Source organism: Grus americana, chromosome 1 (genome assembly GCF_028858705.1).
Source record: "Grus americana isolate bGruAme1 chromosome 1, bGruAme1.mat, whole genome shotgun sequence".
Taxonomy (NCBI): domain Eukaryota; kingdom Metazoa; phylum Chordata; class Aves; order Gruiformes; family Gruidae; genus Grus; species Grus americana.
In genome coordinates, this window is record NC_072852.1 from 174,663,439 (window position 1) to 174,683,117 (window position 19,679).

At 42.7% G+C, this 19,679-nt stretch overlaps 1 protein-coding gene across 1 annotated transcript; it reads right to left on the bottom strand.

The window, feature by feature from the left end:
- Positions 1–62: 62 nt before the first annotated feature.
- KLF5 (KLF transcription factor 5) lies at positions 63–19,118 on the bottom strand. Its single transcript, XM_054813180.1, has 4 exons — positions 18,628–19,118; positions 15,782–16,646; positions 14,585–14,644; positions 63–2,016 (listed from the first exon to the last, which is right to left on the bottom strand). The coding sequence occupies exons 1-4, from the start codon at positions 18,856–18,858 to the stop codon at positions 1,838–1,840; spliced, it is 1,335 nt and encodes a 444-aa protein (XP_054669155.1). The 5' UTR covers positions 18,859–19,118; the 3' UTR covers positions 63–1,837.
- Between the last annotated feature and the right edge of the window lie 561 nt (positions 19,119–19,679).

A 19,679-nucleotide genomic window follows, 5' to 3' on the forward strand; every position in this document is an offset into this window, starting at 1 on the left:
CAATGCAAAAACACAGAACTTTCGTTGTCAGGAGCTGCAGAGAGCACACGCACGCACACACATTAGGCACTTTGTTTTATTTTGCAAAAAAAAAAAAAAAGTCTTTATATATAAACCATTTCATTCTCTCTCAAAACATTCTACAACTATACATCTGTTTGCTCCGTCATTTCAATGGGAAATACCACAATACAAAAATAAGGTGGGGGGGAGGCAAAAGAAGCAAAACAGCAACCAATTTATGCATGTGTTTCCACGTATAAACATTTGAAGCCTTACAAAATTATTTACATCATTTGTCAACTATTTACATTAAGAGCAACATTTCTAACTATAACAAACAAAACTATAATTTATCAAGTATATGTAAAATTGTCTTAAAAAAAAAAAAAGAGTCTTATCATATACCACAAATAAATAAAGACAAACAACAGTTTTAACAAAGCTAGGTTTTCCTGCAAGACCCTTTTTTGGTATTTTGATTGTCTATTCTAGCCTTTGGTTGACAGCTTAATATTACGGCTTGTGAAGTCCAGACACTTACTAGGTTTGTTTGATTTTCTCCTGTTGTCTGGCCAAATCTTACACGGTCTAACCTCATCTTTGGCCCTTCATCTACTGTTTCAAGGCTGAACACTGTGGATCAAAGTCATTGTTAGCATAAAAGGGCATCACTTCACTGACTTCGGTGGAGTTTCAGCTACTTTTGTCAGCAGTAAATTTTCCCCTGCGTGTGTCAATCTGAACAGTGGATTAACTAAACTGCACTGTAATTTTAAACAAAATTACTGTATCCTTTACCTCTAGTAAATTACATGCAATGTCCACATGAAACTAGATCATACTGGTGCTGAACCAGCTTAGCACGTCTGTATATGAAAATTGCATCCTAAATCCTTCTTTTTAAAGTGATACTAAGTTTAGCTTATAGTAAGAGGTTTAACATTCTGTGTGCATTGTAACTATCCCCGTTATTTAAGCTTCCAACATTGACTTTACGGTTTATTCTATGTGTTTTGCCCTTTTAAGCCATTTGAAAACAAAATCCTGCTTTGAATATTCAGTGCACAACGTTTGAGTTAACAGGTACAAAACATCTGAATGCCTAGCTCATTTCTCTTACGAAAAATGAAGCTAAGTTGGTACTGGTTTTAGAGGTATTTAAATAACTTTTTTTGTAAATGTGCCGTGTTATCAAATGTAAAACAACTGCTTTTTTCCAGATAATTCTTAGAAAACTTTTGTATTAAACCTAAAAAGCTGATTTGCATATTTACAAAATCTTTGTCATAGCAAACATGCAACATACAGAACAAAATGTTTTGTTCTATGGCTGTTGATTTTTTCTATGTACTTTATCTCCACAGAACGACTTAACATTTAAAAAAAACCCCACAAATACTAAATATGTCCAGTAAAAACCTGACAGATTACAATTCATGGCTTTTCCACTGTGTTCATTCATCTGCAGCCTCTCATTAATTTGTTTACTAAACATTGTCACAATAATGACAGTGCTTTGGTCAAAACGCCGCAGGAGGAAAAAAAAAAGTATAAAGCTGCAATGTGTCAAGACATAATACTTGTAAAGAGATGAAACCTGCTGACTAAAGCCATATACATCATGAGAGCAAATGACCGACCGAACACTCTGGCATTGTGATACAGTGTCTTCCCTTCTTCTGCATAAATATACAAAATATACATTTCCAGTTTCTTTTGAGATTTCTTTTAAATGGATAACCCATAATCAAAAATTAAACTAATTTTAGTTGTATGTCGAGAGTCAATAGGAAATTGCATAGATACAGAACAGCCTCAACGACAAGTCCAGCTTTTAGTTCTGATGCCTCTTCATGTGGAGAGCCAGGTGATCGGAGCGGGAGAAGCTGCGATTGCAGACAGCGCACTGAAAGGGCTTTGCCCCTGTGTGCTTCCTGTAGTGGCGCGTTAATTCATCTGAGCGAGCGAATCTCCAGTCGCAGCCTTCCCACGTGCACTTGTAGGGTTTCTCACCTGAAAAAGAGCACAGGGAAATGAGACTGTCAGCTGCCACTCTGCGGGAGAAAACTGATCTAGTATCACATTCAATGGCACTGCTGTTCGATTTCAAGAAGACAGAAACAAGAAAACAGGAGCTGACGTTTCCTCATTATTTACAGCTCTATTCAAACTAATAGCCTCTTTGTTTTTCCAGCAAATTTTGCTCTTCTGTCTGTGATTTAATACCCCGGTAAAATGTAAGAAACTTTCAAACATACAAATTGGAGACAGCTACAGTACAGAAATGCACAGAGGTAAAAAAAACTGCACGAGACTGAAATATGCTCCCTTACACTCATCTCAAAATGAGAGGGAGTAGGGAAAAAAAGCAGTCTCATGTGACAATCCGGCCTAGTTTGTAACTTACACTTGCACTTTTTAAAAATGGGTAAATTAAGTTATACAGAGCTTTTTTCAAGAGGTCTAAAATGGGAAGGAGGATTTCTATAAAGATTCTTTGTAGCATGCAGATCTGTTCAAGAGCTTCTGATGTGTGAAGAAAGGGGCACAGTGTGTTACAAACACAAGGGGGATAGTATTTTCTAAAGCATCAGGGGCAATAAAAACTTGCGGTATCCTGGTTTGGGCTAGCTATATATAGGAGAAATCACCTAAAAGATCAAAGCACTTGTTTTCAGAATTGAATGTCTACAATCAGGTGCTTCAATAGCCACATTTTAGAGGTGGCAAGTGCTTGCTGTCTCCATCAGTCTATACTGACGCAGGGGGAGCACGGCATCTCTGAAAACTCACTGCGTTACAGCAGCTCTGAATACAACTTCGAAATATCCAGCTAGTCTTGAATACACCGGCCCAAGCACCCAAAATATTTGCATTCATCCATTTTAGAACTATAAGTGGGGTATTTTAAGCATGCCTATAATTTATAGATTTGTTTGTTGAAATGGGAGAAACATGAAGCCACAAAGCCAAGATGACTTCTGTGTGAAACCAGAACTTTAAGCATGTACATACACCTGCTCGGGAGCTGGTATGGACATGATGTCACCATACAAGCAAGCTTCGTATAAATAAAGAGGCTAAGATTACCTATTTATAGGCTATTGGTTGACGTTGGTTGACAAAAACACCTTTCAGTTGAGAGACCAGATTGCTATCTATATCCTTTATATTAACTTGACCCGTTTGGCAAAAAGAAAGAAAACGGAGTTTATCAAAGCACTCGGCAGTAGCTTCATCTGGAGCAGAATCAGACCCAGGCTGAGCTTTCCAGAAAGTCATTTCCAACACATCTTACAGATCTTCTCTCTCTCCATTGGTCTCAGACCTTTCCTCTCACAGTCTCAATCCTACAGCACTGTGAGTGACTCCTACTTTTCCTTGGTTTACCATCACATGAGCACACGAAGGAGGACAGAAGCTAGTATCCTGCAATCAGACTGTTTGTTCTGTGCCAGTTATGCAGAGAACACCATTTGAGAAACACCAAAACATTACTTCAGAGATTCTAATTTATCATTCAGATGAAATTATGAAACTGTTTTTGTCTGGAAGCTTCTACTGCTTCTTCTGATCAACTAACTAGTAACTTTCTGTCTACTAATAAGAGCAGAATCAGCCCTTTGTGCACAACAGGGACGTGACTTCATGTTGGCAGCACAGTCACAACCAGAACCAGACCTCTACAAAGAAAATGAACGACCCAACCAAACAACCGCCTCTTTGCATCAACGGTGACCAGGATTTATTGAAATCACAGTGGAAACATATCATCCCTTAAGAACAACAAACTTAGAGCCTGGCATCACCTCTCACAGAGTTCAAAATTATTTGGTGGATGGCAAATCAGATCACAAATTATTACAAATTTCCATCACAGCTGAATTTACTCTGCTTGATGCTGATTGAAGACTGGAATAATCTACTATATAGGACTTTTTTTTGCTTCATGTAACGTAACTATAGATGAAAATACAGATTTCTTTCAAACACAGTGCGTAAACCTTTTCTAACATCCAAGAAGCCAGTGAGATAACACATTTGGTCTTCATGTCAGAATGACAGGAAAGGTCTCTATTCAGCGAGGGATCTTTTGCAGTATATACATCACCTTTAATATATTTGAGCTGGGTTATTAATGCAGTCTGTAAAAGACTGCGTTGCTGATCCATAGGCATAGCACCAGGGAGATCTTCCATGAATGCTTTGTGTTAAAACACATGTGCACGCATGGAGGTTGCACAAAAGCATTACTACTGCATTCAAAGCACCTTAATGTAAAGCCAGTGTATTTCTTTCTTTTTTTTTTCCTTTCTTTCCCCTCTTCCCCCATATTAGCTTCAAACTCGTCTTTAAATACCTTCATTTAAAACTGTCATATTATACTTGATGCTAAACTCCCAATCTTGTGATCCTCCCACTCTAACTGCCCAGGGAGAGCATATATATGGTCAGGTCTCTGTATACTCCAAACACTTGCTTATCCACTTTGCAGAATTACATGGGGAGTGACAGAAATGGTAAAGAGGCCGGGGAAATAGCACTTGCTGAACAAAAGCCTAGGAATATCCTGACCCGACCAGAATGAGGCTGAGGAGATTAAAATCACAGTTTCCAAGCCTGGCATCAAGGAGGTATGAAGTATGTGCAACTTCACCGAGCATCAAACTACACCGTACTAAAAAAGCAGTCTCAAAGTTGTCCCACGTTGGCGGTACCTGACCCTGTCTGAGTCCAAACAGAACTGCTGCTCCTGGTTAAAACTTTTTCTAACCTGCGAGCAGCACCAGCAGGTGATAAGAAAGCTCCTGGCATACGAACTGCCAGCAGTGGGGGCAGCGGTGAACCCTGTGCCTTGCTGAGTGCCACAGCTTCCAAGTCAAGGCTGAATCCAATGGCTAAGACCCCCATCAAACTCCAGGGGATCCAACTTCCTGGAAATACTACCTAGAAACTTACCCCACTATCATGGTCACTTCACAACCTGCCACAGCCACGAATGCTCCCGGGCAACAACGTTGCTCAGGAGAAAAGCTAGGCAGTGCCATGCTGAACAGCATCGCTCCTCCTTGCCGGCCGACTGCTGCAGACCTGAGCTAAACTGAGCAGCTCAGGGGATGCGCGGAGGGGAACGAGCTGGTGCCTTACACAGATTGTTTTAACAGTGTTACTTTTATGTACTGGAAATTAAAGCCAGAACGCTGCTTTTAACCCCTGCTTTGGCCAACAGTGAGAACTGGAAAATGTATTTTTAGCGCCAATATAGAGGCCCAGATTATTTTGAATAAATCCTAGGGGTAAAATACTGAATATCTATGTTTGTAATGCTAGTTTCCGTTGGAAAGTTCTATTTAAGAACTGAATCAATTTCAAATGTTTTCCTTGTGGGCAAGGAAGAAGGGGGGCAAGAGAAAGAAGGTGGAGATTATTTTCACTCCTTTAAAGAAAGCAGAAGAACAACTAGCTGGTAGTATTTTCTCTCTCGACCTATACACATGCTTTTTGTCATTTAGCAGAAATAAGAATGTGGTTTAAGTTCCTGCAGCAAGGGAGAAAGAGCCTCATGTTACATATTTTCTGAAGTGATCCTACTTCTTTGCTATGCTGACTTTAAAGCGCTGAGAAATCCGGGGTTGAAGATTTATTTTTAAAAAAAGCAGGTATACACAACAAGGGACACTGAACCCTTTATCCACTGTTTTCATTGGCCACATAGTAATGTAAGATTTGTTTACTTTAATGATTGTGTGAAATACAGTAGCTGTAAAGTTTCAGAAATATTTGGTTTTCCTCCAGCAATTTAGGGCTTCTATAGGGTGTTAAACCAAGAATGCCACTGGTCATCAAATACGAAGGCAGTACGGCTCAGTTACTGGAACACGATCGTGGTATCAAACAGATATTTCACTGTAAAAGCAAGAAAACAGCTAACTCCTCCACTTCAGGGGAGCTTCCACGGGATTTGTTAGAATGTCAACACTGTTCAACTAAAACACCATGGAGGAAGCTGGTACCGATTTCCAGCCAAATAGCACACTCCAACCCTTTCTTCCCAAGCCAGAAATATTATACACAGCACTTCTGGGAAACAGAACTGCTTTCCTTTAAATTATACTTCAACAGGATAGGGATTTCATAAGTTTAATTGGATTTCTGCATAACCTCCTTCCAGTATCACTGATTTAAAATATTTTGCTAGGCTTATACATCACAAAATGTATTTTTAAGTTCTTGAGCTGCTAATATGTATCCATTCTCCAGTTTTAAAAAAAAAATACATTTGTGGAAACAGACTTGTACTTGAGCACAGAAATTTTAAACCCTAATGTTTAGTTTGGAAGCTCTTTTACAGAAAGCACCTAACAAGAGATAAGGGAGTTTAACCTGAAAGGAGACTATTTTGCTTGCAATGTGTCTGTCTGTTAAAAAAAGTAATTTAAAATGCTGTGAGATTGCAAGGATGTCAAAAAGATGTCTGGATATCCATATGTAACGTGTTAACCTAACCAGCCACTTCAACAGATAAACTATCCCAAAGTAGATCCCAAGGTTTGAGATCCTGGACAATACCACAAGAGAATGGTTTGGATCAGCGAGGCACATCATGTTGGCTCTTTTCCCTTTAATTTATCTTCTTGGGACTTAGTCATGTCAAAATGCACCTACTGCTTTCCTAACATTACTTCTAGCCCCTGCCAGTGACTGTCGTGGCCGTGTTCATTTGGGTAAGGTACAGTGCCACCAGCGGGGGGGTGACGGTCATCTTTAAGACACCCTCTTTCTTCAACACGCAGCCTCTGTTCAAGAAAATGTTTCTGTTTAAAATTCTGTTTGGAAAAAACGAGTCACTGAAAACCTCCATTAGTGACAAATTTCCCCATTATCAAGAAAATAAGCTTCTTTATTTGATGAAAGACTTGTGTGACTTAATTTCTGCAATTCACTGCTAGAATGGCTTTCTTTAAATATAAAGCTGCAAACAGCAAGTGCCGGATTTTCAAACCTAAAGTTAGGTAACTCTGTTGGTATGCAGAAATCCAAATACAGGTATTACACCAGCCAACACCTGCAACTTCTCTTATTTCCTATCAGAAATTTCTGCCAGAGCGGTGAGTTTGGAGCTTCCTTGAGGAAGAAAAGGCAGCACCGTTTTCAAAGACTCCAAAAGGACAACACAATTACAGATCATAAGGGTATAAAAGTAGAAAGATACCCTACACACACCATTCTTTCCATCCTCTTAATATTACTTATGTTTATTATGGAATTATTTCTAGTGGCAAGTGTTTGGCCTTACAAATTTTCAACTAGGTGTGATAAGGTGGTAGGCAAAGCAGAAGTTTCTGCACCATAATTGTACCAGTTATGTACATACCCTATAATATGTCCAGTTTTAAAACAGGTTCTTATAAAGATTTATGTTCTCTCGAAGTTTTCCGGTGCATTTGTTTTCAAATTTTTCACATCTGAACATCAGTTGTCTTAGTTCCCTGACATGCTAGAGCCTCAAATTTTTAGAAAAAATAAGAACAAATGAAATGGTTTTGCTCTGGTTTAGTTTGTCTGAAATAGCTTTCCTCTAGTTCATAGCATCACTGTTTTTAACTATGGTCTCTTCCAGGCTGACTGGAACCGAAAGTAGTTGCTTGGGTGTATGCCTGCACTCATTCAAAAGAATGAGGTTTTAGCTCCCAACATTTACATAAAATTAGATCTTCCTTCTGTCATTGACTAAATGCTGTAGTTGTGGTTAAAAGCAGCTTCTTGGTTGGGTTTTGCCCTTTAAGACAGGTGGGGTCTTTTGGGTTTATTTTTTTAGAGAAAGAGCAGAAAATTGAAATTTCAACATTAAAAAAAAAACCCTCGAATGTTTAAAAGCTCCTTAGTGCACTGAGATTCTTGGTTGTCCAAGACGGAGATAGATCAGAGGGCTGACAGCATGCAAGGTACGTCCAGCTAATTTTGTGAGTGACAAAATAAATTTAGTCGTGAAACATCCAGCCCACCAGTGATATGAATGCATAACATAAGCTGCACATTTTTAAATGTGATAAAGCCTCTGCCTACTATAGTAATGGCTAGAGGGTGACCATTAAGTACTACTTCAAAACCTAACAGTATTTTAAGGAACCCTGTAACAGGGAGCCGTTGCGCTTCAAAAGTCCAATCACTGATAAAGCAGTATTTGACCTCTCTCTAGCAAACACACAACAACAGGAAAAAAGATAACTAACTGGTAAGCAAAGAGGACGATCAAAAGAGTTGTGCATCATTTGCTTTCTGACTACAGAGGCGCAGAAGGCATTTTTTTCTCAGAGCTCCCACCAGTGCTTGAAGCACTCTTATTTTGCTAAGTGTTGTCTTACACAGTTCAAGGATTACTGGGGAATCTTGACTGGCCTGTGCAATGGTTTATTTTCTTTCTGGTATAACATTCTGTCTTAACAGAGGTGGTCTCTCTTCAAGGAGATATGCAAACAAAAAGGAAAGGAATTTTTTTTTTTTTAAGTAGGTTTATGAGAAATCCATGCCATTTGGGGTGCATGGCTGTGTCCTGTACTGAAGAACACATTTCCTCATCTATGCCTGTGGTGCAAGAACAGCTCTTTAGCTCTCACACCAATAACATTGGCTCTTGTACAGTCAGATAAGAGGTGCTCTTAAATGGAGTTTATTAAACACGTATTGTAGACTTCCAGATTTCCATCTACTGTATGCACACACACACACAAAAAAAAAAAAAATTGAAAGCAATACATTAAAGCGATTTTAACTCAAAGTGAAGCACTGTACACTTGCCAAAATCAAAGGTTTTAATATGTCCTTAATCAGAGTTGTTAGAGATCACTGAATATAAATAATGCAGCCTGACAGGACAGGAATGCTGCTACCAAGATACTCAGACTAAACTAGGACATTACTTAAATGTTTCTAATCTTTCACCAGTGAGAGGTGCAGGTCATCTAACAAACAAACAACACACTACCCTGAAACCAGCAGTCAATCGTCCCAGTCAAGCTCAGAAATTAATTACAATAAGGAATGTCTAATCAAATAATGGAAAGTTTTAATCACTGGCAATTGCTGTGAATCTTGGGACTATATTAGCCTATGTAGGGCGGTCTCAAAATGAACTATATTTAAAGCCGGTCTCTTAGGTCAACAGTTTCCTTATCAGGAATCAAATATCCTGGAACTGAAGTTTAATCCTCTCAGGGAGCAATTGACAGAAACAACAGGTTTTTTTAAGCTTTTATGCTTAGAGGGACTTTCTAGGCTTTTAATCAGAAAGAAAATATTGGGGTTTTCTTTTCAGTATCTAAAATCTAACAGGAGTACCCCTCACCTGAGACCTTGGAATTTAATTCCTGCTTCATAAAAATTGTGTGCTGGACGCGGATCAGAAATATTTAATTAAAATTTAAGTTTATGTTGCTAAGATTTCGCCTTCTTTTAAGCAACACATTCAAACATGTCTCATTTAGGTTATGACTACAGATAAAGAACTGGATCAATTAATCCCAAGGTCTGCAATCGTTCACAAAGTGTTTGAAAAAAATGCATTATTTTCCCTTAAACTGTGGTTTGCACAGGAAAATAATGTACTTCTACTTCTCACACAGGCAACTAATGGATTTAGCAGAATTCATAAATAAAAGATACCAACGTATTCTCCAACAACACTCTCTAGCAACACTGCACTTTAATACACTTTGTCAACAGTTTTATTAAACTCTTCTCCATTTTACCTTATTGTCTCTATCAATGATGGCATTTACTGACACCTCCTTAAAGTATTATCTGTGCAACTGACTCATCTACCAGGTTAAAGCAGCAGAATCTGCACAGAAATGTTGCTTAATAGCTACTTTCATGATGCAAAGATTTTTCCAGCATGAGTTTTGCTACATACACAGAACTCTGCAACAATTAGCAAGGCAGAGTCTTCCGGGGCCTCTGCTCCCCCCTGTACACCATGAGTAAAATCCCTCACCTCAGTCTCGGGATGATTTGAGTCAATACATGTTTTGCAAGGTGCTTTTTCTTCCCAGTAAAAGTCCAACTACAACTCATCTTTCATTCTGAACAACGGGCATCCTGAACTCCCAGGCAATTCTATATGGTATCACTTTAACAAGCAGCTGTATACACCTACAGTAAACTCGGAGCGCCAAGTCCTACGGACTGCTGAGGTCTATTGCACTCAACCGGTTCCAATCCTGATGTACCATCAGAGCCTAATTCTGGATCTACTGAGGCAGAGATCTAAATTAAAATAAAACGTTTAACACCTTGAGGAACCGCACCAGTCAGCAGATGTCCCATGCCTATATAAACATTTGAAATAGCTAGGCACAGTGGAAGTATTTTGAGTGCATCTCATTTAGAGAAATGCCATTTCTCTCGAGTTATCTCGGCTTCCACTTCCCATCACCAAATACAAACTAGATCTATAGATAGAGATGAAATAGTTCTGCAGTTAATGCTAGAAACTATTAATGGCAAGCCCACCATGTGACCAGAGAACATGCCTGTACAAAGACTCTGTATATGGAAAACCAACATGCAGCTGGAAAATGTCCTCAATGTGCGTGCCTTGATGTGTTCAAAACAATGACAGATTTTCCTCTTAAAACCATGCACAATTCTGAAGTGTGCAGCTGTCCACAGAAATAATAGTAAATAAAACCATCCTGGAGCCAGCAGCTCTTCTGCAGTGTTACAGGTAGGGCATGCCAGGTGCCTGCATATCAATGGCTCAACTTCCACAGTCCAAATTTTTAACATATAAAGAAATCTAACAGGCCAACTTATAGGACCGCTGTTTCTAAAGGATCACTTGAGATATTTGTATATACTTGGATGCCAGAAAAGGAACCGAAGGAGGTTTATCTACAACACAAAACTAACTGCTTTTTGCTGACGTGTGGCACGTTTTTCAAGTTGGATGCATAGCTGTTATGCCAGAGCCTTAAGGTGGTTTTACTGCCGGACAGCCTGCAATAAATGCGTAACCCCTTCTCCCATTATATACTGCAGTTGCACAATTCCAGTTATGAAATGAAACTTGTTGCATGACTAACAGGTAAAATTATTTTAAATGATAATGCCTGCTTCAAAAGGTCAAAAAATCCAATCTGTTTTGAGAGATGTTCCAACAGTACTTTAGCATACTGAATACCACTTTACCTGTTTCAGGAATAACTAATATCAAGTTAAGATACCACAATGAAGTGTTTTAAGGTATTAAAATGTACCAGGCACCTGCTCCAGAACTTCACGGAGATGAATACAAAATGTCCTGTATCTTTGCAGCATTCGAATTTCGGTTCATGTTAATTTTTGGAGTTACCAGTTTATCAACAACTGAAATTTACTTCATGATTTACAAATGCTGAAGCAGTACCTACAGAAAGAAAACCAGGTGCCTGCTTCAGCGACTGGTACAAATACCTTAACCTTGCTTATCTCTTTATGTGAATACTGGATTTCTAATCAACAGCAAAAGTCCAGTGTAATTACATTAAATCAGAGTAACTATTCCAGCTTATACCACCTGACTTGGCGTAAGATAAATACCTCAGGAACACCTAAGAAGAAAAATGTAAGAGATTTTCCTCTTGCCCATTTGCTATAGTTTTATTTAAATGTAATTTATAAAGTCTGACAGTGTGTTCACATCTGAATTGGAAAAAAGACTACAGCCTACATTCCACCTATCAAAAGACAACATTTCCCTTAGGTTTGTTCTGAAAAACAACTACTAAACCCAGTGAAAACCTTTCAGAAGAGAAAGGCTACTAAATAAATACTGTGAAAAGGCTGAGATTTTCCAATACAAAAGGAAAACCATAAGGTCTGTCTTGACTTTTAATGGCAGACAAACTTTGCTGGAGGCTCTTTTATTTTAAGATGACAGATTGCTGAGAAGGGCGGGGACTGGTTGGGATGAGAGAGACTGCAGCCAATTTTAAAAGGTATTGTTAAGAAACTAAGAATAAGGAGAAAACAACTTCAGTGGTCCATGATTACTAAAGAACGGGTTTAGCCAGATAAACAGGTCTGCTATCCCTGAAGGGATTTGAAAGAATATCACATACAACTTTATTAAAATGGATTACGTGACACTTGCTTTAGACTTTGAAGGGAAAAGCTTCACAAGAGTCCTTCATATAAAAAAAAAAAATTAAAAAATATCAAAGCTCAATAGAGCTGTATGAATTCATAGTTCTGGGGGATGGGGTGCACAGAGGCACACACCCAAATTTAGCCCTCGGCATCGAGCCCTTCTCTTTGGAGATCAATAGCAAGATTCCCTTGCACTCCAGGGGAGCTGTGCAACTTCACAGGTTTCCCTGCGTTTGCACCCATTTACCTTAACATTCAGTAAATCGATTTACGGTACTGGGTAATACACATTTCAACCCTATGTTAAGGTAGAGATCAGAATCAGTGCTGGAAATCTTCAAGTATTAAGTGAATATTCAAGAGAGTTAAACTAATCCAAACTCTGAAATAATGCAGGTAACAGCATAGAGACTCACATTCTTGCATGTAATGCACGCTTTAGACAGTTTATCCCTTCATTCACCTCCCCAGAAGACCCTTTGTATTACAGACCTGCTTAAGTTCACTAGATTTTTATCTAAAACAACATTCTTGTTTCCATGAATACATCAGCTTCTCTGACCTTTGCACATTTATCCACATTTCTAAGGTCAAATATCTATAGGTAAAAAAGTGAAGGCAGCAATAAACACTAATGACCCTAAGCAATATATATTAGCAATGTGGTATGTATTTCTGTGCACACAAATATTAACTTTACAAATCCTAAAATCGTTACCACTCAAGGTACAAAAAAGATATAAACTGATCTAAAGAAGGAAAAGTGTATGTTTTAAATGATGACTATGTAATGTTCATTTTTAGACTAAAGCTTTTTATCTCTTTTATCTCTCTTCCTAGTTACTGTATAATAGCAAGCGAGATATTTAAAACTGGTATTTAGTTGCTGGCTAAAGTACGTAAGTGGAAATCGCACACTCTTAAACTTACAGATTATTTATTGAAGAGCAACAGGATTATACTATCTGACATTATTCATGTTTATAGCCTCATGAAAATATTTCTTTCTTACTAAGCTTACTGGTAATGAGTGATTATATGTATCAAAAATATTTTTAACAGTGTTCCCGTTTAGTCTATTACTAATGTAAAGCAATAATCTTTGTACAGTTGCTTTTAATTTTTTACTGCGACAGCAACACAGGTAACTCATTTATCAAAACAGAATTTCCATAGTAAATAGCCTGGAGATACTCAATTTCTTTACGATAATCCAACAATCCATTCAAAATAGCTGCAGAATAGAAGGCCTTGTTTCCATAGAGAAAGTGAAACATTTTGTTAGATCATAGTTCATCCGAAGTTTTGACTTTTGGTTTAAACTTAGGTGAAACCCCATGACTTCAACAGCACAGCCGTAGCGCTGACAGCCTGCTTCAATAAGCTAGTTGCTCGAACTGTGACTCCTCTTTTGCTTTGAATTGAGGTCCCTGCATAAAAAAGCTGGGGTTCATACTCAGTTTTAAAAACAGAAGTTGCAGCCCTCTCATTTTGTTTCTTTACAAAATCAGTCATGTGCTTTTCAGTGATTTAGCATGACCAGTTCTGTACTAAGATCCCAGCAAATAACTGTCTTAAATAGTTTCAGGTGTGCTTTTGGTGACTTATGTTTTTCTCCCTGTCTCCCCCTCTCCTCCTTCCCCCTGCCTCAGCAGGTGAACGTTTAGGAAGAGCACCAAGGGTGGTTCCACTACCCAACCGCTGTCCTCTGCGTGCGCGGCTCCTGCGCCCACGCACAAGCAACGCTCTGTCCCCAGCTCCGCTCCACGCAGGCCCACGAACCTGGACTGCGCCTGTAGCTGCAGGCAGAATTTGATCGAGGTAAAAAAACAAGGTGTGACACACTGACACTTTTCACTTCCTCCATTTTAATGTCTTTCACCCACAAAAAAAAAAAAGAAATTATGTCTTTTTTTGAAAAAATAAATATATAGAACCACCTGTCTTAAAAAAAAAATAAATGCACACTTAATGCTAAGGATGAAGCAAATGGCAATATCTTGGCAGTTTCCATGACGTTTCTGAAATATTCTAAGATTAAATAATTCTAACAGGTCAAAGAGAAAGCCCAAATCATAAAATTCTATTTACTGAGATAAATCTTGAAAACTATAACACATTTACTATGCTTAATTCATTATTTAACGGCAAAAGTCCTTTTTTAAAAAAAAACCACTTTATGACATTTTAGATTGAAAAGGAAAATTCCCATCAGTTTTATTCTGAACTATTTTGAGTTCTGTATTGTGAAAGATTTAACAAAACTGCATTAAGAATAAAAGCAATTTTCCTTCTCATTGACCAAACCTTAGATTTTTCCTAATTGAACTGCCAGCCTGAACCCATGCCACTTTACAGAAAACAGGGAAGATGGCAGATCAAATATGCTTGCTTTCTTGGAAAATGCGTAAGCCATGAACGAACAAGAGACAGTGAGAAATTGAATACATACCCGTGTGAGTTCTCAGGTGCGCTTTTAAGTGAGAAGACTTTGTATAAACTTTTGTGCAGCCTAAAACAAAACAAAAAAGCAGGGAGGCATTTCAGTAGGGAGAACAGGAACACTCTATTTTACATTTAAACTTCCTCATTCACTGCTAAGGTACTCTCTGGAAACATTTAGGTTTACTACTTTCTGGCACCATCATCATTTAGAAGTATAATTTGATGTAGAAAGCTCCTAGGGATATGTTGCTTTGCATAGAAAAGAGAGAAATGTTGTGTTGATGTTTCTGGTAGACTTAATACTTTTTCATATAATATAGACCAATAGCTGCTACAAGCTACATACAGTAACACCTGCTACATAAATTTTCAACTCAAAGGGGGACTTTATTTTTTAAAAATTTCCTAGAGGATTAGTTCAAGCCAGACTCAGTGTCATCATCACCCAGGGCTGAGCAGAACTCTTCCACTGAGCATTTACCATATGGCACACCAAAGAGAGAGAGTTATGTTGGTAAAGGGGGAGATCAACCACAAGCAGCAGTTTCTCTCTGTGCTTAAACGGGTGTGAGCATCTTGTATCTGGGATCACGTACTACATGGAGGCACAATTTACAGTCAAGTCCCTCTTCCCCTTCAGCATAGGAGAAAGAGAAGCTGGAAGGGAATCCATCTGTTAACAGCTTTCAGAGGTAGCTTTAATGGATTTATGTGGGCACCTGAATTCCCTGTTCGTAACAGAGAAGACACAGCCGTGGCCTCAGCTACCGGGAGCTGAAATGATTCTTTCAGCACCAGCAGATTCAAACTGAGCCATATTGCATTGGACAAACTGAGCCTCTGCTCCATCATGGGTATTGTAAAAGTAGAGCAGGAGCTGCGCAGTCACACTGACTTCAATTAGAAAGGGCCATCATTTTTTTTTTTTCCTATGGAGTACAAGTTTTGTAACACAGTAAAATGAGCTCAGACATTTAAGAGAGTAACAAATGACAAGAAGAAAAGGGTATAGGTTATTTAAAGAATGTTTAAGTGTGCCACACAAAATAAGACAATAAAGAAGAGAAATTAGCCTTTAACAAGAAATTATTTTGTTCTCCCTAGGCACAGACTACAGCTAAAGAAAACCACTTATACCTCATCCACCATTATTCACACTTTTTTTTACTGTAAGAGCTGGGATTTTCTGGCACAGATTGCTTACCGGGATAGTCACAGTAATGGATACGTCTTTTCTCCAAATCTGGGTTACTTCTCCTGTTGTATCTGACTGGTTGGATGTTCTGGGGGGTTATGGGCAGAGTCGCTGGTAAATTTGGATTGTGAATTGCCAGCTTGGAAGCTATAGTTGCGGCGTACGACGGAGGAGGAGTTAAATTCTGTAGCATCTCTGCTTGTCTATCTGGACTTCCAGGCTCTGAGCTTGGGGGCGAAGGAGGAAAGTAAGTGGCCTGCTGCTGCAGAAACTGGTTTGGCATAGTGTAGGTGCAGGGGGGGATGCCCTGGAATTGTTTCATTGAAGTCTGTGGAACAGCCGAGGAGAGCGTGTTAAGGCCCGCCATGGCTGACGGCATGGAGACATTGTTAAGGGAGTCCATGACGGCTGCCTGAGTAGTAGTGTTGGGCATGTCTAAATCCGGTGAGCTCAAGAGCTGATATAACTGGCCTTGCTGGGGTGTGACAGAAAGGTGGACATCTGGAGTAGGAAGCTCCTGCTTGATGAAAATGTTGTTCACATCAGGAGTTTGGTGGGAGCTGAAGATGCTGGTAAACTCAGGGAGGGCCTGAGTGGGGGCAGGGGCAGTAGTTTCACTCTGGTGACTGAAGATGGTGACTGGCTCTGTCTTGATGTGAGTTACACAGGGTCGCTGAGATTTGTACAGGCCAGTTCTCAGGTGGCTAATGTCGGGGAGGAAGACGTTCATGTTGATGCTGTAAGGCAACCCTTCGCTGTCAGTGAAAAACTGGTCTACAACCGAGGCACTGTCTCTTCTGTATTTCTTATGTTCAGGGATGACGGGAACGGGCGGGAGCTGAGGTGTCAGGTATTTCTCCATTTCACATCTTGTCTACAGAAACAAAACAGACCATAATCCACATGATTTGTTACCAACTAAGAAAGATGATGGCATGCAAGTTGCGTGAGGCTTTGCAAATAAAAGGCAATACTGTTCAGCCAGCTGCAAGCTACCTACGGAGGAAGTTATAAACATTCACGCTAATGAAAACCTGTCTTTTATAATCGTCATGATAATCAACATCATCAAGGACAAGGAGATAAAGTTATGGCACAAGTCATTCACGCAGAGCAAGCATTAAGATCGATCTGATGTTTCAGCATATGACAAACTTTTCATCTTTTATGCCTACAAGACAGCGCGAGGCACAGAAATGACAGGCGCTGTGCCTAATCTGCAGATCTCCTGCTCTGGAATTCACTGCTCGAGCAGGGTGACTGCCTATCTCTTTCGCCCGCTTCTCTTTGAAATGCTAACTTTAAAAGCCACATCCTCAGCTGGCTATTTGAATGCTAATACTTCAAATAATGTTTTTACATATATATATTTTATACTTCCAGGATTTTTCACCCTTAAAAGAAAGGTATTTGATAAGAAATAGGACACCAAAGTGTAAAGTTATAAATAATATCGAATAAAAAGATAGGTTGACTGCATCAGAGTGTTCTTTATGTAAAGGGTCTCCAGGACTACACTTAAAAAAAAAGAAAAAAATCTATGCAGCGTATAATTGAGTAATAGCATGATAAACATGTCCCTATCCATGCCTCGGTCCTAGGAGAGCTCTTTAATTACTGGGAAATCATTCTCTTCGCGTAGTGGTGCGAGGGAATCCGTGGGTGGCTGGAGCCCGATACATTACTGGTACAGTCATCGGCAAAACATTTATCACGCACTCTCCAGTGGGCAAACGCTACATTCCCCCCTGCCCTGTCAAGGCTGCGCTCATACCAGACCCATTTAGCACCCCGCAAGAGAAAGCAGCTGACAAACAGCAACTCTGCCCGAAAGTGGATTTTAGGACCTTTCTTCAAAGACCCCCGGTAAACACCACAAACAAACAGAGCCGCCTTCCCGTCCCTTTGATCTGGATCTGCCCCGACATGCCAGGCTACTTTTTCCAGCTCTTGTTTATGAGCCGAGGGCAGCTCGCTTTGAAGACGGGAGTTATTTACTCGTTGGGGAAGACACCACCGAAACGCAGCGCTCGACAGACCGCTGCTCGGCACCGGGGGCTCCCCGGGGCCCCCCGTCCCACCGACCCCGGGGGCTGGGGCCGCGGGCAGCCCCCGCGCAGGCGGAGGCCGATGCCCCACAGGGGTGCCCGCCGCGGCCCACCGGGCGCTGCGAGCCGCCTCTCAAGCGAACACCGTCCGCGGGCTGAAGCCCGGCTGCGGTCGGCGCCTCCCGCTTTTAGCTCCTCCAGCTGTTTGCGTGTGGATCCGCTCCTAAACAGTCTCCTGGGACAGGCAGAAAGTCCCGGGAAGTCCCCCCTCGCCCGGTGTGTCGTGTCTCCCCCCCCACCCCCCCGCGCCGAACATGACTCCCTGCGTGGGCGAGGAGGACAGGCGGCCGCTCTAATTCTGCCGCCGGGCAAGTGCAAAGGCAGCAGCTGTAGCTTTCAACACACCCGCGGGGGCAGCCCTGCTCCCCCCCCCGCCCGCCCCGGGACGGCCCGTCAGCCGCTGCCGGAGCCCGCGCCCCGCCTCGGCCCCGGCCGCCTCAGCCGCGCCCCGGGCCGCCTCGCCGCGCTCCGCCGGCGGGAAGGCGGGAGCCCCGGCACCCTCCCTGCTCCGCGGCCCTCCGCACAGGCAGGCTGGGCGGCGAGGTGGGGTCCGCTCCCCCTCACACACACGCACCGCTGCCGCCGCCGCCTCAGCCCCCCACCTCCGCGTCCGCTGCCCTCGCCCCGCAGCCCGGCCCCACCCAGTCCCGCCCGCCCGCTCCTCAGCGGCCGCTCCCCGCCCGGGCGGCCCCGCCGCGGGAGAGGGGCGATGGCCGGTTGGGTGTGAGGGGGGTGGCCGCTGCCTACCTGGACCATCTCCTCCGTCGGCAGGGTCGCGCCACCGCCCCCGCCGCCGCCCCCCGGGTGCTGCTGCTGCTGCTGAGGCGGCGGCGGCTGCTGCTGCTGCTTCAGGTCCTCCCCGGGGAAGATCGCTGCCTCCCTGGCCCCCAGCACGGGCTTGAGCTGCGCGAACACCGGCTCCTCGGGCTGCTGCACGGGACCCAGGCGGGCGCTCATGGTCAGCACCCTGGTGGCCATGAGGCAGGCTGGCGGCGGCAGCGGGTGCGGCGCGGACGGGCTGCCCGCCCCGGCGCAGGGGGACTGGCCCGCGGGCGGCTCCGGGCGGGCGGGCGGTGGCTTCTCGTGCGCTCACTCCCCAGGAGCCCCAGCCCGAGAGCGCATCCACTCCCGGTGTCGTCAGTGCCTCCGCCTGTACCTGGCCGCGAGTATCTACCCGGTGACACACGCCCGCCTCTATTTCACCCTACTCCACCCCCGGCCCCCCCTACACCCCACCCAGCCCAGCGAAGGGGGCCGGCCCTTGCGGGCTGCCCTGCCTACGGGGAGCCCGGACGGCTCCTCCCCACGGCGCGCCTGCCCTCCTCTGCCCTGCCCCGCCGCGGCGACCCCAGCCCGGCGGAGCGCGGCGGCGGCGGCGGCGTTGGGTGGCCGGGTCCCGGTCCCGGGCGGGGCGGTAACGCGCGGCCAGCAGCCGGCCTGCCCCCGGCCTGCCCCCGGCCCTGCGCTGCCGGCCCAGCGCCCCGGGGAGAGGTGCCCGGCTGAGGGGCCGGTCGCTGCAGGCGTGCTGCCCCGTGCGGGCAGGGACAGCGTGCGGGCAGGGACGGCGTGCAGGCAGGGGCGCCCGGCGCCGTGCTCTCAGCCAAGTGGAAGAGGGTTTTCAACAAGTGCGGCGGTCTGCCGAGGCCCCTTTCGTGCTTTAGTATTATTTATAGTCTTTTAAAGAAGCGCTGCTAATGTAGGCATTTTAAAATAACCGTCTCTCCTACCTTTCATCTTCAAAAGGGTTTTAAAGGCAGTCATTCAAATTTATTATTTTTTGTCCCGAAGGCAACTCGCAC